This window comes from Coregonus lavaretus (genome assembly GCF_964263955.1).
Source record: "Coregonus lavaretus genome assembly, chromosome: 36".
Lineage (NCBI taxonomy): Eukaryota > Metazoa > Chordata > Actinopteri > Salmoniformes > Salmonidae > Coregonus > Coregonus lavaretus.
Window position 1 is genome coordinate 4,446,947 of NC_140023.1, and position 15,280 is coordinate 4,462,226.

General features: G+C 47.9%; 1 protein-coding gene across 2 annotated transcripts in view; it reads right to left on the reverse strand.

Annotated features, from left to right (window-relative positions):
- Nucleotides 1-1,537: 1,537 nt before the first annotated feature.
- The window catches only part of LOC311111014 (uncharacterized protein), a 28,973-nt gene continuing 15,230 nt past the window's right edge, over nt 1,538-15,280 (reverse strand). For both annotated transcript variants that reach the window (XM_084153700.1, XM_084153699.1), the window contains 6 exons: nt 9,610-9,817; nt 8,570-8,708; nt 7,483-7,552; nt 7,051-7,097; nt 3,569-3,627; nt 1,538-2,571 (listed from right to left, as the gene is read on the reverse strand). In XM_084153700.1, coding sequence (XP_084009826.1) covers nt 2,526-2,571; nt 3,569-3,627; nt 7,051-7,097; nt 7,483-7,552; nt 8,570-8,708; nt 9,610-9,817 — 569 coding nt within the window. In that variant the 3' untranslated portion in view covers nt 1,538-2,525. The remainder of the gene's footprint in view (nt 2,572-3,568; nt 3,628-7,050; nt 7,098-7,482; nt 7,553-8,569; nt 8,709-9,609; nt 9,818-15,280) is intronic.

Here is a 15,280-nt window from a genome sequence, read left to right on the forward strand (position 1 = left end):
GATCTGATTATCAATTTTCAGCTTGTGATAGTTACAAAAATTGTAGAGAGCATTCTTAAATGCTTTTAACTATTGTCAAAATATTACTTAAATTTTGTGAAATATCTTGGTGAAACGTTCTTCCATATAACCATTGTGAAAAGATTAAACGAAAATAATGTTCATAGAACTAGTACACTGAAGCATTACTGTATGTTTCAACATTCACTTCCAGTAAGGGATTTCAATGGTACTTCAAGGGGTGGCTTATATTTAGATTTGTCATTTAGCAGAGCGACTTACATTCATCTTAAAATAGTTAGGTGAGACGGCACAATCATAATTTTTTTTCAAAGTATTTATCAAAGGTAAAGTGAAATACAGTCTAGGAGACAGTGACCTGTCACACCAAAGTTGACTATGCAGTCTTACTCAAGCCCTGGACCTGGTTTCCCAAAAGCATCTGAAGGCTAAGATGCCTTGGTCATCTTTCCATCCTTGTCTACTGTTGAACTCTTAGTGCTCTAGTTAATAAGCATCACGGAAGTTCCGTTTTACAGCGTGAATGAAATTGAAAGGCAATGTTCCCGCTTTAGCGGAGACTGCATTCATGGTAAACACTGCATATGTCAGCTCAGAAATTACCTTCACATTTCTATTGCGGAATCTGTAACACTTCAGCTTTACAGAATGAATAGTGCCCTTAGCCGTGTCGTCTTTAGCCTGTCAGTCTCACTAATGTTTAGCTAGCAGTGTGGCAGCAATATCTGTTACTATATGTGCATTCTTTAAGCAGTATGGATTCCTGTTTACGCATTTTTATTCATTTAATTTTTGTAAGACAGATTGTCTAGATATCATTAATTTATTTGTATCATATTGTAAATTACTAAAATATGCTCAAATGCATGAATTTATTTTTTAATCAAAATGACATCTGTGGTGAGACAAGATTTTATTGTATGAATGACAATGTTGTTTTATACCTATTTATTGTGAGTGTATATGTGCAAATACTAAGTGTATGGAAAGATAAAATGAGAATACCGAATGTCATTTGTTTCTTAATGAAAGTTGAATAGATGGACCTCAAAGGTTTCAACTTAAACGTGGGTATCATTCAAGGCACTGAGCCCCCCCCCCCCCCCCCAGAACATGGTTTTCAGTCTTCCAACATTCATTTCTCTTTTACCTTAGTGTATTCTTAAATCACTGGATTAGAGCATCTGCTAAATGTAATTTCACTGACTAGTAGTTGAGACTGACTACGAAATAATTCAAAAATGAAGTTACGAGATTCAGACAGCGACACATTACGCACCAAATGTGTACTACATGTACTGGAAGTATTTGCAATGTATTAACATTCCTACATGCTATTTAGAACAGTTCAGCATACAGTAAATTCCTATTTGATGGAAAAGTTTGGCGTACGACATCCTTTCCTTTAAAACATAGGACCAAGGGGTTGTTTTAGGCAGAGCTAGTTTCTAAATGTATCCTTAACTACTTTCCTAAACCCTCCATCTTGCCTACCGAGAAAGAAAATCCACAGTAATTCATCTAGAAGCTTTATTGTAATTGTTTCTATTTCACAATGCATTCCACAAACAGTTCTCAGAAGAGTTCATTACAATTGTATGGAGTATCATTCACAATTACTTGCATAACAAACAATGCTTGAAGTTTCCATGTTACATAATTTTGCAGCTTTAGCTATTGGGTCCACAGACGGTATGTTAATTTTGTTTTGTTTTACGTTGTTCGTAAACGTGTTCTTCCAGAGTTTAAATAGGCAGCTGCATGAGGTGAAATGATCATTAAAATGTTCTCATATTTTCTTGTAAAGTTCTAAGTGTTTCTAGCTAGAAATACTCAGAAGCATGAAGTGCTATGGATTATCGCCCTGCTGGCATTAAAGACCATCGTCAAGCACAATGACACACGTCAACACCTTGTGTCAAGCACACTCAATAGCCACTGAAAAGAGCTAGAAGCTTTGAAACTACAGTCTATCAATAAAACAGTAAAATCACAAACACCACTAACTTAATCGTACCAAATAACAACATGTACTCAGGTTTCCACAAAGGTACCAATGAACCCTCACTCATTACAAAAAAGACAATGCAATTCCAATTTTCTGAACACTGCATCAAGGGAGAGAACAAATGAACCAGCTCACGGAATAATTTTATTTAAAAATGCATCACTGGTCAGGTCCAAGTGCAAGATTAAAATAATACGCCTGTGTGGTTATTTTATTTTTTGTATTTTTTTGTGTATTTTTTTTAACATATTCACACAAACTAGCATTTTAAGCCAGATAGATCAGCATGTTCAATTTAGTTAATCAAAAGGTGGGAATACTTTTGAGCTGGTGAATAATATATATATTTTTAAACATAACCCAAGGTGTTTCTGGGAACAAGGAATTATGAACTGAAAAGAGATTGAAAAGAAGTGATGCATGCCCCCTTCCCCCCGCCCAGTGCCCTCCACCCTCACAGGAAGACTCAGGGACTGCCTCATTTTCATTTATTTTTTCACTCGGCCTTCACACGCTTCAGTCCTGGGACTTTGGCCTGGACCCTGAAAGGGAAAGGTGGCACAGCTTCAGTCACAGACCATGTTTATATGCAGTTTTTAAAAATCCCCAAAAAGAAAGCTCATTCTGAGTAAAGACGCCCTCAAGGAAAAACACTTCAATCTAGGGCCTACTTATTAGGTAGGCAGGAGTGCAGCTACGTAAAAACTAAATATAACGTACGACAGTCACAACTACACAATACCAAAAAACCCAGCCAAAGCTTCATAGAAGATATTACAAACAGGACATAAATATAGAGTGACTACGTGTTCAGGTAATTAATTCTGATTTTGAATTAAAATTAATTCTGAATACAAGGGTGGGTTATACCTTTTGATAAACAAATCAAGGTGGAGAAAGTTAGCATGTAAACACTGTTTGGATAACTTTGGTCAGGTGGAACACGTACACCTTTCATTTGTGTGTACAATATTTATCATGGAATTCTTGCAGAACCTTTTAACAGTAATATGATGCAATATATGTCTGATGAACAGAAATGTGCACAAAATGTTTAAAAGGTATAACATGAGGGATTTCATGTCACAGAGATTTCTTCAACTTTTTTCCAAACTATTCAATAATGACCTTGTTTTATTGGCACTGGATTTCATACAATCAAATTATTCAGATATGTAAAATAAGTGTTTTAATTTCTGTATTTTTCTGACAGAAAGACATTGGAACGCAACACAGTGCATGCCCTAACACTGTCCCATTCGGAACAAATGCCTCGTGTCATTAATAGAAAAGGCAAAACAGCTACAGTCACATTCCTCTTCCATACATACCTTCAATATTTGAACAATTCATATTTGTCTGATTACATCACTGCCAAGATATTTACATTTTGTCCACCAGTATTAACTTACTTTACAACAACTTTTGTGCCTCGACAAATGACATGGTTGTTGAAAGAAAGTCGTTTTTTGGATACCTACATTCCTTCATTACGACACTGCCAATATATTTTGATTTAGTCCACTGGTATTTACTTACGTTGCAATAATGTCTTTAACCTGCTTGTTGGCCATACCCACGTAATGGTCAATCTGTACCTAAAATACACAAAAGAACAATAATTGTAGTGAAAAACTCAGGTATAATACTTCTCTCCCACTTGGCTATAAAGCGCGGCTACCGCCGAGCGGCGCGGGTGTTCGCGGCTACTGCCGAGAGTTACTGCCGAGAGGCGCGGGTTTTCGCGGCTGCTGCCGCCGAGCGGCGCTGGTGTTCGCGGCTGCCGGCGAGAGTTACTGCCGAGAGGCGCGGTGTTCGTTACTGCCGAGCGGCGCGGGTGTTCGCGGCTGCCGCCGAGAGGCGCGGATGTTCGTGGCTGCCGCCGAGCGGCGCGGGTGTTCGCGGCTACTGCCGAAGAGTTACTGCCGAGCGGCGCGGGTGTTCGCGGCTACTGCCGAAGAGTTACTGCCGAGCGGTGCGGGTGTTTGCGGCTACTGCCGAAGAGTTACTGCCGAGCGGCGCGGGTGTTCGCGGCTGCCGCCGAGAGGCGCGGGTGTTCGCGGCTACTGCCGAGAGGCGCGGATGTTCGCGGCTGCTGCCGCCGAGCGGCACTGGTGTTCGCGGCTGCCGCCGAGAGTTACTGCCGAGAGGCGCGGTGTTCGTTACTGCCGAGCGGCGCGGGTGTTCGCGGCTACTGCCGAGAGTTACCGCCGAGCGGCGCGGGTGTTCGCGGCTACTGCCGAGAGTTACCGCCGAGCGGCGCGGGTGTTCGCGGCTACTGCCGAAGAGTTACCGCCGAGCGGCGCGGGTGTTCGCGGCTACTGCCGAGAGTTACTGCCGAGAGTTACCGCCGAGCGGCGCGGGTGTTCGCGGCTACTGCCGAGAGTTACCGCCGAGCGGCGCGGGTGTTCGCGGCTACTGCCGAGAGTTACCGCCGAGCGGCGCGGGTGTTCGCGGCTACTGCCGAGAGTTACCGCCGAGCGGCGCGGGTGTTTGCGGCTACTGCCGAGAGTTACCGCCGAGCGGCGCGGGTGTTCGCGGCTACTGCCGAAGAGTTACCGCCGAGCGGCGCGGGTGTTCGCGGCTACTGCCGAGAGTTACTGCCGAGAGTTACCGCCGAGCGGCGCGGGTGTTCGCGGCTACTGCCGAGAGTTACCGCCGAGCGGCGCGGGTGTTTGCGGCTACTGCCGAAGAGTTACCGCCGAGCGGCGCGGGTGTTTGCGGCTACTGCCGAGAGTTACCGCCGAGAGTTACCGCCGAGCGGCGCGGGTGTTCGCGGCTACTGCCGAGAGTTACCGCCGAGCGGCGCGGGTGTTCGCGGCTACTGCCGAGAGTTACCGCCGAGCGGCGCGGGTGTTCGCGGCTACTGCCGAGAGTTACCGCCGAGCGGCGCGGGTGTTTGCGGCTACTGCCGAGAGTTACCGCCGAGCGGCGCGGGTGTTTGCGGCTACTGCCGAAGAGTTACCGCCGAGCGGCGCGGGTGTTTGCGGCTACTGCCGAAGAGTTACCGCCGAGCGGCGCGGGTGTTTGCGGCTACTGCCGAGAGTTACCGCCGAGCGGCGCGGGTGTTTGCGGCTACTGCCGAAGAGTTACCGCCGAGCGGCGCGGGTGTTTGCGGCTACTGCCGAAGAGTTACCGCCGAGCGGCGCGGGTGTTCGCGGCTGCCGCCGAGAGGCGCGGCTGCTCGCGGCTACTGCCGAGAGTTACTGCCGAGAGTTACCGCCGAGCGGCGCGGGTGTTTGCGGCTACTGCCGAAGAGTTACCGCCGAGCGGCGCGGGTGTTTGCGGCTACTGCCGAAGAGTTACCGCCGAGCGGCGCGGGTGTTTGCGGCTACTGCCGAAGAGTTACCACCGAGCGGCGCGGGTGTTTGCGGCTACTGCCGAAGAGTTACCGCCGAGCGGCGCGGGTGTTTACGGCTACTGCCGAAGAGTTACCGCCGAGCGGCGCGGGTGTTTGCGGCTACTGCCGAAGAGTTACCGCCGAGCGGCGCGGGTGTTCGCGGCTGCCGCCGAGAGGCGCGGGTGTTCGCGGCTGCCGCCGAGTTACCGCCGAGCGGCGCGGGTGTTCGCGGCTGCCGCCGAGCGGCGCGGGTGTTCGCGGCTGCCGCCGAGCGGCGCGGGTGTTCGCGGCTGCCGCCGAGAGGCGCGGGTGTTCGCGGCTGCCGCCGAGAGGCGCGGGTGTTCGCGGCTGCCGCCGAGAGGCGCGGGTGTTCGCGGCTGCCGCCGAGAGGCGCGGGTGTTCGCGGCTGCCGCCGAGAGGCGCGGGTGTTCGCGGCTGCCGCCGAGAGGCGCGGGTGTTCGCGGCTGCCGCCGAGAGGCGCGGGTGTTCGCGGCTGCCGCCGAGAGGCGCGGCTGCTCGCGGCTACTGCCGAGAGTTACTGCCGAGAGTTACCGCCGAGCGGCGCGGGTGTTTGCGGCTACTGCCGAAGAGTTACCGCCGAGCGGCGCGGGTGTTTGCGGCTACTGCCGAAGAGTTACCGCCGAGCGGCGCGGGTGTTTGCGGCTACTGCCGAAGAGTTACCACCGAGCGGCGCGGGTGTTTGCGGCTACTGCCGAAGAGTTACCGCCGAGCGGCGCGGGTGTTTACGGCTACTGCCGAAGAGTTACCGCCGAGCGGCGCGGGTGTTTGCGGCTACTGCCGAAGAGTTACCGCCGAGCGGCGCGGGTGTTCGCGGCTGCCGCCGAGAGGCGCGGGTGTTCGCGGCTGCCGCCGAGAGGCGCGGGTGTTCGCGGCTGCCGCCGAGAGGCGCGGGTGTTTGCGGCTACTGCCGAAGAGTTACTGCCGAGCGGCGCGGGTGTTTGCGGCTACTGCCGAAGAGTTACTGCCGAGCGGCGCGGGTGTTTGCGGCTACTGCCGAAGAGTTACCGCCGAGCGGCGCGGGTGTTTGCGGCTACTGCCGAAGAGTTACCGCCGAGCGGCGCGGGTGTTCGCGGCTGCCGCCGAGCGGCGCGGGTGTTCACGGCTACTGCCGAAGAGTTACTGCCGAGCGGCGCGGGTGTTCGCGGCTGCCGCCGAGAGGCGCGGGTGTTCGCGGCTGCCGCCGAGAGGCGCGGGTGTTCGCGGCTGCCGCCGAGAGGCGCGGGTGTTCGCGGCTACTGCCGAAGGGCTGCCGCCGAGCGGCGCGGGTGTTCGCGGCTACTGCCGAAGAGTTACTGCCGAGCGGCGCGGGTGTTTGCGGCTACTGCCGAAGAGTTACTGCCGAGCGGCGCAGGTGTTTGCGGCTACTGCCGAAGAGTTACTGCCGAGCGGCGCGGGTGTTTGCGGCTACTGCCGAAGAGTTACTGCCGAGCGGCGCGGTTGTTCGCGGCTGCCGCCGAGAGGCGCGGGTGTTCGCGGCTGCCGCCGAGAGGCGCGGTTGTTCGCGGCTACCGCCGAGCGGCGCGGATGTTCGCCGGCAGCCGCGGGTTTTTGCCAGCAGCCGCCGAGCGGCGCGGGTGTTCGCGGCTGCCGCCGAGCGGCGCAGGTGTTCTATGATTTGTTCACATTAACTTATTTTTTTCATACATTTATCAGCTCATACCTTGTACTTCTCATAGACAATGGGGCAGCTAAACATTCCAACCAGACCTGGAGAGAGGGGGGAATAATAAGACCATGATCTACAACAACACAACGAGGCATTATTCAACCTGACTCTGCTGCAATCTCTAAACAGTAACTTGAGGGCATGTCCCTACAGACCCGGAAAGGGTGGATCAGATGCACATGTCAAACTAATGAAAAAGGAAGCTGGCGGTTATAATGGGTGTCAGACCGACACCTGTTAGTCAACCTCTTTCTCTCTATACAGACTCGCAAGGTATCCTGAAATAAACCCAGCTTAGGCCTGTTCCTGAGAGTATTACAGATCTAATCACATGATACTACTTTCCTAGGCACCATAGTAACAAAACAATGCATCATAAATGCCTTTATTCATATATTTTTAAATACCATTTATAAAGCATCTTACCCAGAATAAAGAGAGTGAGTCCGTTGAACAAGGCACCAACATAGGTGAGAATCCACATCAGCACAGCAAACTGAATGGGAGAAGAATGACAGGTTTTATTTCAGTGTGTTTAAAACACTAGGCCTATATGTACGAGACCATTTTCCATATACAGATTAGAAAAGCCATTCTATAACAATTTCACTAAATGTAGCATATTCATTCCTACGGCATTTACACACACGGCACTTCGCAGTGGTAATCCAGGATCACATGCATCCTTATATGGTAGGCAAGGTGGACAGCCCACTTTTTAAATGGGCATGGTAGAAAGAGCTCTTAAAATGATCAACTAAAGAAACTGTCTGAGAATCTCTGATCTGGAATCAAAACATCAACAAGCATTTATACCTTGTCCCAAATGTATAAATAAGGTCATGGTGGTGTAGCCAAAGTGATTTGGTTTATTTACAACATTTGGCAGAAGTTCACCATTTCCCTCTGCTCACATGGTACACTACAGAATAAATAGATGACACTTGAACCTTAATAAACCTAAATCGATGTAGCCAATGGCTCTGTTGAATGGTTAGAGGTCTAACTCACTGTACCCTCCAACAGAGGCCGGGCTAGGACCAAAGATACCCCCACCCACAGAGAGGGGCCAGGACAGGTTGGGAGGAAGGGGCTGGAGTGGCCTTAACAGTGGACAGGGCAAGAGTTGAACTGGAAGGTGTTGACAGGCATGTAGAAACCTCATAGCTCTCAACAGCTGCTGTTTCCCACTTAAGACCCCCTGGGGGTCACCTACTTCAGCCTGACTGTACATGGACAAAATAAAAGGAAAGCTCAAAGCCACTAATTTTACATGTGAATGTAATCATAGATTTAAGGGCAAATGTTTTCAGCTGAAATGTCAGTAGCTATCAGGGCAGGGCTCCCCAACTAGCGAACGCAGGTCAATTATTATCCTAACCAATTCTGAAATTAAATATGAGTTTGCAGGTCAGGAGTGGCCGTACCTCCTATACAAGCACTATATTTCCATGCACATGTCTTACATCTTGGCTTACATCTTTAAAATCTTCAGTTGCATTAACAGTCTCACCTTTAGGGAATCCACCAGGTCTTCAACCAGGAAGAGGCGACGCAGCTCGTTGACTGTTGTGTTGAACCGTGCCAGAGCGCAGTCGCTGTACTTATGGACAGTTTCCTCTGACAGAGCTACATCCTGATCCAGGTACAGCCTGCAAGACAAAACATGAGCGATGGATCTATGTATATCGCAAGACAAATCCTGAATCCATATTTGGTGCCTTAATATTCAACACTGGAGTTAACGCTAATAACGATATGGAGAATGTAATCAGAAAACATGGGTGAAGGGTCTACAATAACCTCTGAAGCCCACACAGGTTGTCGAGGAGTATAGTTGGCCTTTTTCTGTTTAGATTGATTTCTTAGAATGCAAAGCCAAGAACCGGCTTAGTTATGACTTTGAGCACCAGTCACTTTCCCTCTAATCTTAAACCCAGCTAATTCAATCTTAATGAGTGGTTGGTGAGAACCCAATGCGGCGGCTTTGAGCCACTTCCAGGAACGGGGATAACCTGAGTAGCAGCTCTGTTTGTGCGACTGAGTGGCAATGTTTACTCTCAAATAGGAGCCACGTCCCTTTCTCCCTCAATGGCTGGGAATACATCCACTACTGCAACCCATCTAATCAAGTGTTGCTCACTTCTCCTGAACAGCTTTCGGGTCAATATTTTACTCCAACCGAGTCATCTCTATCAATTAGCCAAGTAGCTGGATTAATGTTCAAATTGAAAATTCCTAAAACAGATGTGGGGTTTCAATTCAGTCAATTATTTGGAATTCAATTCCTGAATTGACTAAATGGAATTATCCTAAAACCCTGTATAGATGCATACTCTTTGGAAACACTTCCTTGGTATATTGATCACCATTCCATGGTCTTATATTATTCTAATGGGCCTACAAGGCTGCGGTATTAGAAAGTTACTCTGCTAGACATCCTTATCTGCCCTTTGGATGTAAGGCTAATAAGTAAGGCATGTATGACGTAATAGAATATATGGATGTTGTCTGCAATACATCATGGTGTAAGTTGAGAAGTGGGTTACTCACTTGAAAGGGTGCCCTTCATCAGACTTCTGGATGGCCTGCAGGATCCCCTTGTATATCCTGAAGCAGATGGTGACAGAGAGGAGAGCCAGACCGATGTAGGAGGAGACACTGACGATGCTGCACAGCGTCAGGGAGAGCAGCAGGGAGAGGCTAGCGCCAAACACCACGCCCGAGGTCTTGACATCACGCCAGTACAGGAGCTCTACCACTGCAGGGGAGAAGGGACAGGGTCAGATAGCTGTAGGGTGGGCTTCCTTTCAACACATTATGCTACGCTATATCATGGCGGTGATGTGGAGATGGGATGAATCAGGGAGAAATCTATGAAATTCTATACTCTTAATGATTTGTCTGCAGATCATTAGCTCCTAGCCATATGCTGATTGAGCTCGTCTGGATATGTGCACTCCACTAAAAAGAAATCCCGGGTGTTTTGGTTTACTGCTGTACCAGTACAGCACTGCAGGTAATCCACCTCTATTCATAGGAGTCATGTTATAGGCCTAACGCCCATTTCTTTGTGAAGATTGAGTGACAGGGTGGGGGTTGGCTAAAATTACAGAGCTGGGAGCAGGACAGACCCATGCTTGTGTTTCACCAGGAATTCCTAGCAGGTCAGTGTACAATATTAGATGTGAAACAGACGTTGATTTCCTACTGGCTGACTCATTTCAAAAACGTAGGCTAGCCAGCAAGCTGACATTGCTTGAGTCTGCAATGTGAAATGACTTGGCAGGCTACCAGATGTCAAATGGCTTAACATTTGACAAGTTTCTGCCAAAAAGATCATCATATCAAGTACTTGATACCAAAGCAACGACTTTTGCTGCATACATGTGATTGAATTGATGATATGATCATACAGCTGACAACGAGAAGTCGAATGCCTAAATAAACTGCAGGACCAAGACCATAAGCAGCATCAGCCAGCCTAGGGTCACACTTTTGACTGTCAAAAGTCACAAGAATGGTTGAGAGGCATCAAAATCAGAGATACAAGTCAGACAATCCTTAATGGACCACGTCGTGCGGTGTCGGTTTTTGGATGGAGAAGCAGTCAGTTTTTCATTTATCCAAAACCCTAACGTTAGCTAGATGCTAGCTAGCTTAGCAAGCTTGGCTACATGTCTTTCCATGTATAACTAAATAGCATATTAGCCTTAGCCAGTTAGCTGGTCAGCCCCAAAATGTGCATCACCGTGGCCCTTTGTCTATAATGTTGCTAGCGATATTAACTCACGTGGAACGAATAAAAACGTGAAGGGGAGCTCTTTCAGTCCGAACGTGTCTGTCTAGCTACATATGGTAAGCATGCACTAGCATGAGGACCTAAAAATAGCCCACGCATTATCAACAGCGCTGACCTCATCCTATAAACACGCCATGTTTTAATCAAGTCATTTCGTATACATACTGGTATTTAATATATTAATGGGGGCTATAGATAAACAGGGAAATGGCCATGAATCGTCCATAACGCCATGTCGTTCTCAGCCCAGTGCAGCCCCATCACGATAAAACGTCCAGTTTGGCCTAGTAGCGTGCCCTATACATACTAGCGCCACGCACAGCTCAATTCCAACGCATCCGCCTCCCCCCAAAGCGTTTGTCAAGCAAAAGTGTTTAATTAAAATGGCAATACAATCGAATATAAATGTGATATGAAAAAAGCAGCATCGTAAACGAAAGAGAATGACAGCACTAACCCCGTTCGGCATCCATCTTGAGCCTCCTCGCATTCAGCACCAGCTCCTAGCTCAGCTGTGCGAGCGATAGCGAGGCAGTTCACTTCCTGCTAGATCGATTTGAAGTCTACTTGTCTGCGCAGCTCTGCAGCGCCTCAGCCCTTAATAATTAACCCATAATACGTTTCAATACATGACCAATGCAAATATGTGAATGAGCTTTTCTACTATTCGAGGGAAGAGTGGTAAAGCTTTGTATGAATAGTCATTTGGTTTCAACACGGAATGAAAATCGGCGAGTAGTAGGTGTGGAAAATCATACATAACTCTGCAAATGTTACCCAGCTCAATCAACATAATACAACAGTGCATCTTTGCAGACATACAAAGTCAGATCAAATCTAAAATCAGGAGTAACAAAGCCATATTCCAACAAATGTAGAAACTGACACCAGAGGCAGTTTGCAATGTATTGAAAGTCTTTCATACAACCATTTGAAGCTGTGGACCAATATTTAGCAACTAGTGCCTGGCAGTGAGTTCATGTTAGTAAGAACATATTTTTTTTAGCCATAATGCCCCAGTTGGAACCAGTCCTATTCAAACTCTTAAATCAGAATACATGTCCGACAGAAATCAATTCACCCTTTATCATATTAAGTTCAAAGAAAAACGATAGGCCTTTGCTTTTGCCTGGCTACCCAGACTCCTTTAACCTAACATGGCAAGCGTAAAAAGACGCCTGAGTGGTGTTTCCACTTCCGGTTTTCAGGGGAAACAGAAGTTATATTGAGAATACTGTATCCCTGAAAACTGGATGACTGCGCTGTGGGATAGTGGCACTATAAATGTTAGCGTAGGCTAGCTCCGGCCAAACGCTACGCCACAGAGTTTCTAAATCCAGAGGCGCTACATTGCGAGACTTCGGGAACGCTTGCGAAACAGACCAGGCCGGGGTTTGAAAAGTCAATGAGAAGTGAAAAACTGACACGTTTTCATTTTGGTCAAAAACAACTTCATTTCAAAGGAGTGCGTTTGATTTGATGGACTGCACGAGCAGTTCGGCGCAAGACGACCGTTAGACCTTCAACCAAGATGGCGAGGTAGTGCAGTTGTTTTTTTATCGTCTGTCTGTATATAGCCTGTAAATACTCTATTTTCGTACATTTTTCGTACATATTTCCCTATCAGACTTTTCATCCTTCTACAAGATATACTTTCCTGCAACCCGCCTCACTCAATGTGGAACGGATTCTATTATTGACTTACCTTTGTCTAGAATCTAGAATCTCCAGTTGAAACTAGCTAGCCAGCTAACTAGCTACTTGCTTTTAGCCACAGCTAAGGTGTTTTCATCCAGAACATTGGATTTTTTCCGCGGGATTAATTTTAATCACTGGACATTGATCACCGGATATTCGGCCAGTCTGCACAGCGCGTTATCGACCCAGAACATATCAGTTCTTCCGCGGAATCACTGATTCACTGGACCTTTAACTCCGGATTCATCGCCACCAGCTGGCTACAACAAAACGGACGCTGTGGTCTGGCTAATCAACCTGAGCTAGGCCCATCTCCCGGATATCTACCTCTCTATCAACTGGACGGGACCACATAGTATTGACGCGGAGCCCCGCCGATCCTACACGACTGGTCTACCGACGAAATCGTCTGATGTGGTTACGACGTTAACCACGAAGATTCCATCCATCTGCTAGCCCTGGCCCGCTAGCACACGCTAGCCGTGGCCTCTTACTAGTGCTTCACCACCGGACCTTATGATAACTCAGCTATACAGCTGATATCTGCTGGACTGTTCCTTTTTACGGTACTACATCCTGTTTATGTTTAGCCTCAGCCCAAACATGGTTAGTTTATTGTTGTTTCGGTTATTTCTAATTGTACTATATCACTGTAGACCCCCCAGCCTAGCTAAACATGCCTTAGTTAGCTCCTTTGTCCCTCCACCAATACACAAAGAAACCGACTCAATTGATGCCTCTAGAGATACTATCTCTTTCAGTGTTACCCAACGCTTAGGTTTACCTCCACTTTACTCATGTCCTTCCATATCCTTGTCTGTACATAATGCCCTGAATCTTTTCTACAATGCCCGGAGAACTGCCCCCTTTATTCTCTGTACCCAACGCACTAGAAGACCAGTTCTTAAAGCCTTTAGCCGTATCCTTATTCTAATCCTCCTCTGTTCCTCTGGTGATGTAGAGGCTAACCCAGGCCCTGCAGCCCTCAGTATCACTCCTACACCCCAGGAGCTATCATTTGTTGACTTCTGTAATCGCAAAAGTCTTGGTTTCTTGCACATAAATATCAGAAGTCTACTTCCTAAGTTTGAGTTATTCACTGCGTTAGCACACTCTGCCAACCCTGATGTTCTAGCAGTGTCTGAATCCTGGCTCAGGAAGGCCACCAAAAATTCTGAAATTTCCATCCCCAACTACAACATTTTCCGTCTAGATAGAACTGCCAAAGGGGGTGGAGTTGCAATCTACTGTAGAGATAGCCTGCAGAGCTCTATCATACTATCCAGGTCTGTGCCCAAACAGTTTGAGCTTCTACTTCTAAAAATCCACCTTTCCAGAAATAAGTCTCTCACTGTTGCCGCTTGCTACAGACCCCCCTCAGCCCCCAGCTGTGCCCTGGACACCATATGTGAACTGATTGCCCCCCATTTATCCTCTGAGTTTGTACTGCTTGGTGACCTAAATTGGGATATGCTTAATACCCCAGCCATCCTACAATCCAAGCTAGATGCCCTCAACCTCACGCAAATTATCAACGAACCTACCAGGTACAACCCTAAATCCTTAAACATAGGTACCCTCATAGATATCATCCTGACTAACATACCCTCTAAATACACCTCAGCTGTCTTCAACCAGGATCTCAGCGATCACTGCCTTATTGCCTGCGTCCGTAACGGGTCCGCGGTCAAACAACCACCCCTCATCACTGTCAAACGCTCCCTAAAACACTTTAGCGAGGAGGCCTTCCTAATTGACCTGGCCCAGGTATCCTGGATGGATATAGATCTCATTCCGTCAGTAGAGGATGCCTGGTTGTTCCTTAAAAGTAATTTCCTCTCAATCTTAAATAAACATGCCCCTTTCAAAAAATACAGAACTAAGAACCGATATAGCCCCTGGTTCTCCTCAGACTTGACTGCCCTTGACCAGCACAAAAACATCCTGTGGCGTACAGCATTAGCATCAAATAGCCCCCGCGATATGCAACTTTTCAGGGAAGTTAGGAACCAATATACACAAGCAGTCAGGAAAGCAAAGGCTAACTTTTTCAAACAGAAATTTGCATCCTGTAGCACTAACTCCAAAAAGTTTTGGGACACTGTAAAGTCCATGGAGAATAAGAGCACTTCCTCCCAGCTGCCCACTGCACTGAGGCTAGGAAACACTATCACCACCGATAAATCTACAATAATCGAGAATTTCAACAAGCATTTTGCTACAGCTGGCCATGCTTTCCATCTGGCTACCACTAACCCGGCCACCAACTCTGCACCCTCTGCTGCAACTTGCCCATGCCCACCCCGCTTCTCCTTCACACAAATTCAGACAGCTGATGTTTTGAAAGCGCTGCAAAATCTGGACCCCTACAAATCAGCTGGGCTAGACAATCTGGACCCTTTCTTCCTAAAACTAGCCGCCGAAATTGTCGCAACCGCTATTACTAGTCTGTTCAACCTCTCTTTCATAACGTCTGAGATCCCCAGAGATTGGAAAGCTGCCGCGGTCATCCCCCTCTTCAAAGGGGGTGACACTCTAGATCCAAACTGCTACAGACCTATATCCATCCTGCCCTGCCTTTCGAAAGTTTTCGAAAGCCAAGTTAATAAACAGATCATCGACCATTTCGAATACCACCGTACCTTCTCCGCTATGCAATCTGGTTTCCGAGCTGGTCACGGGTGCACTTCAGCCACGCTCAAGGTCCTAAACGATATTATAACC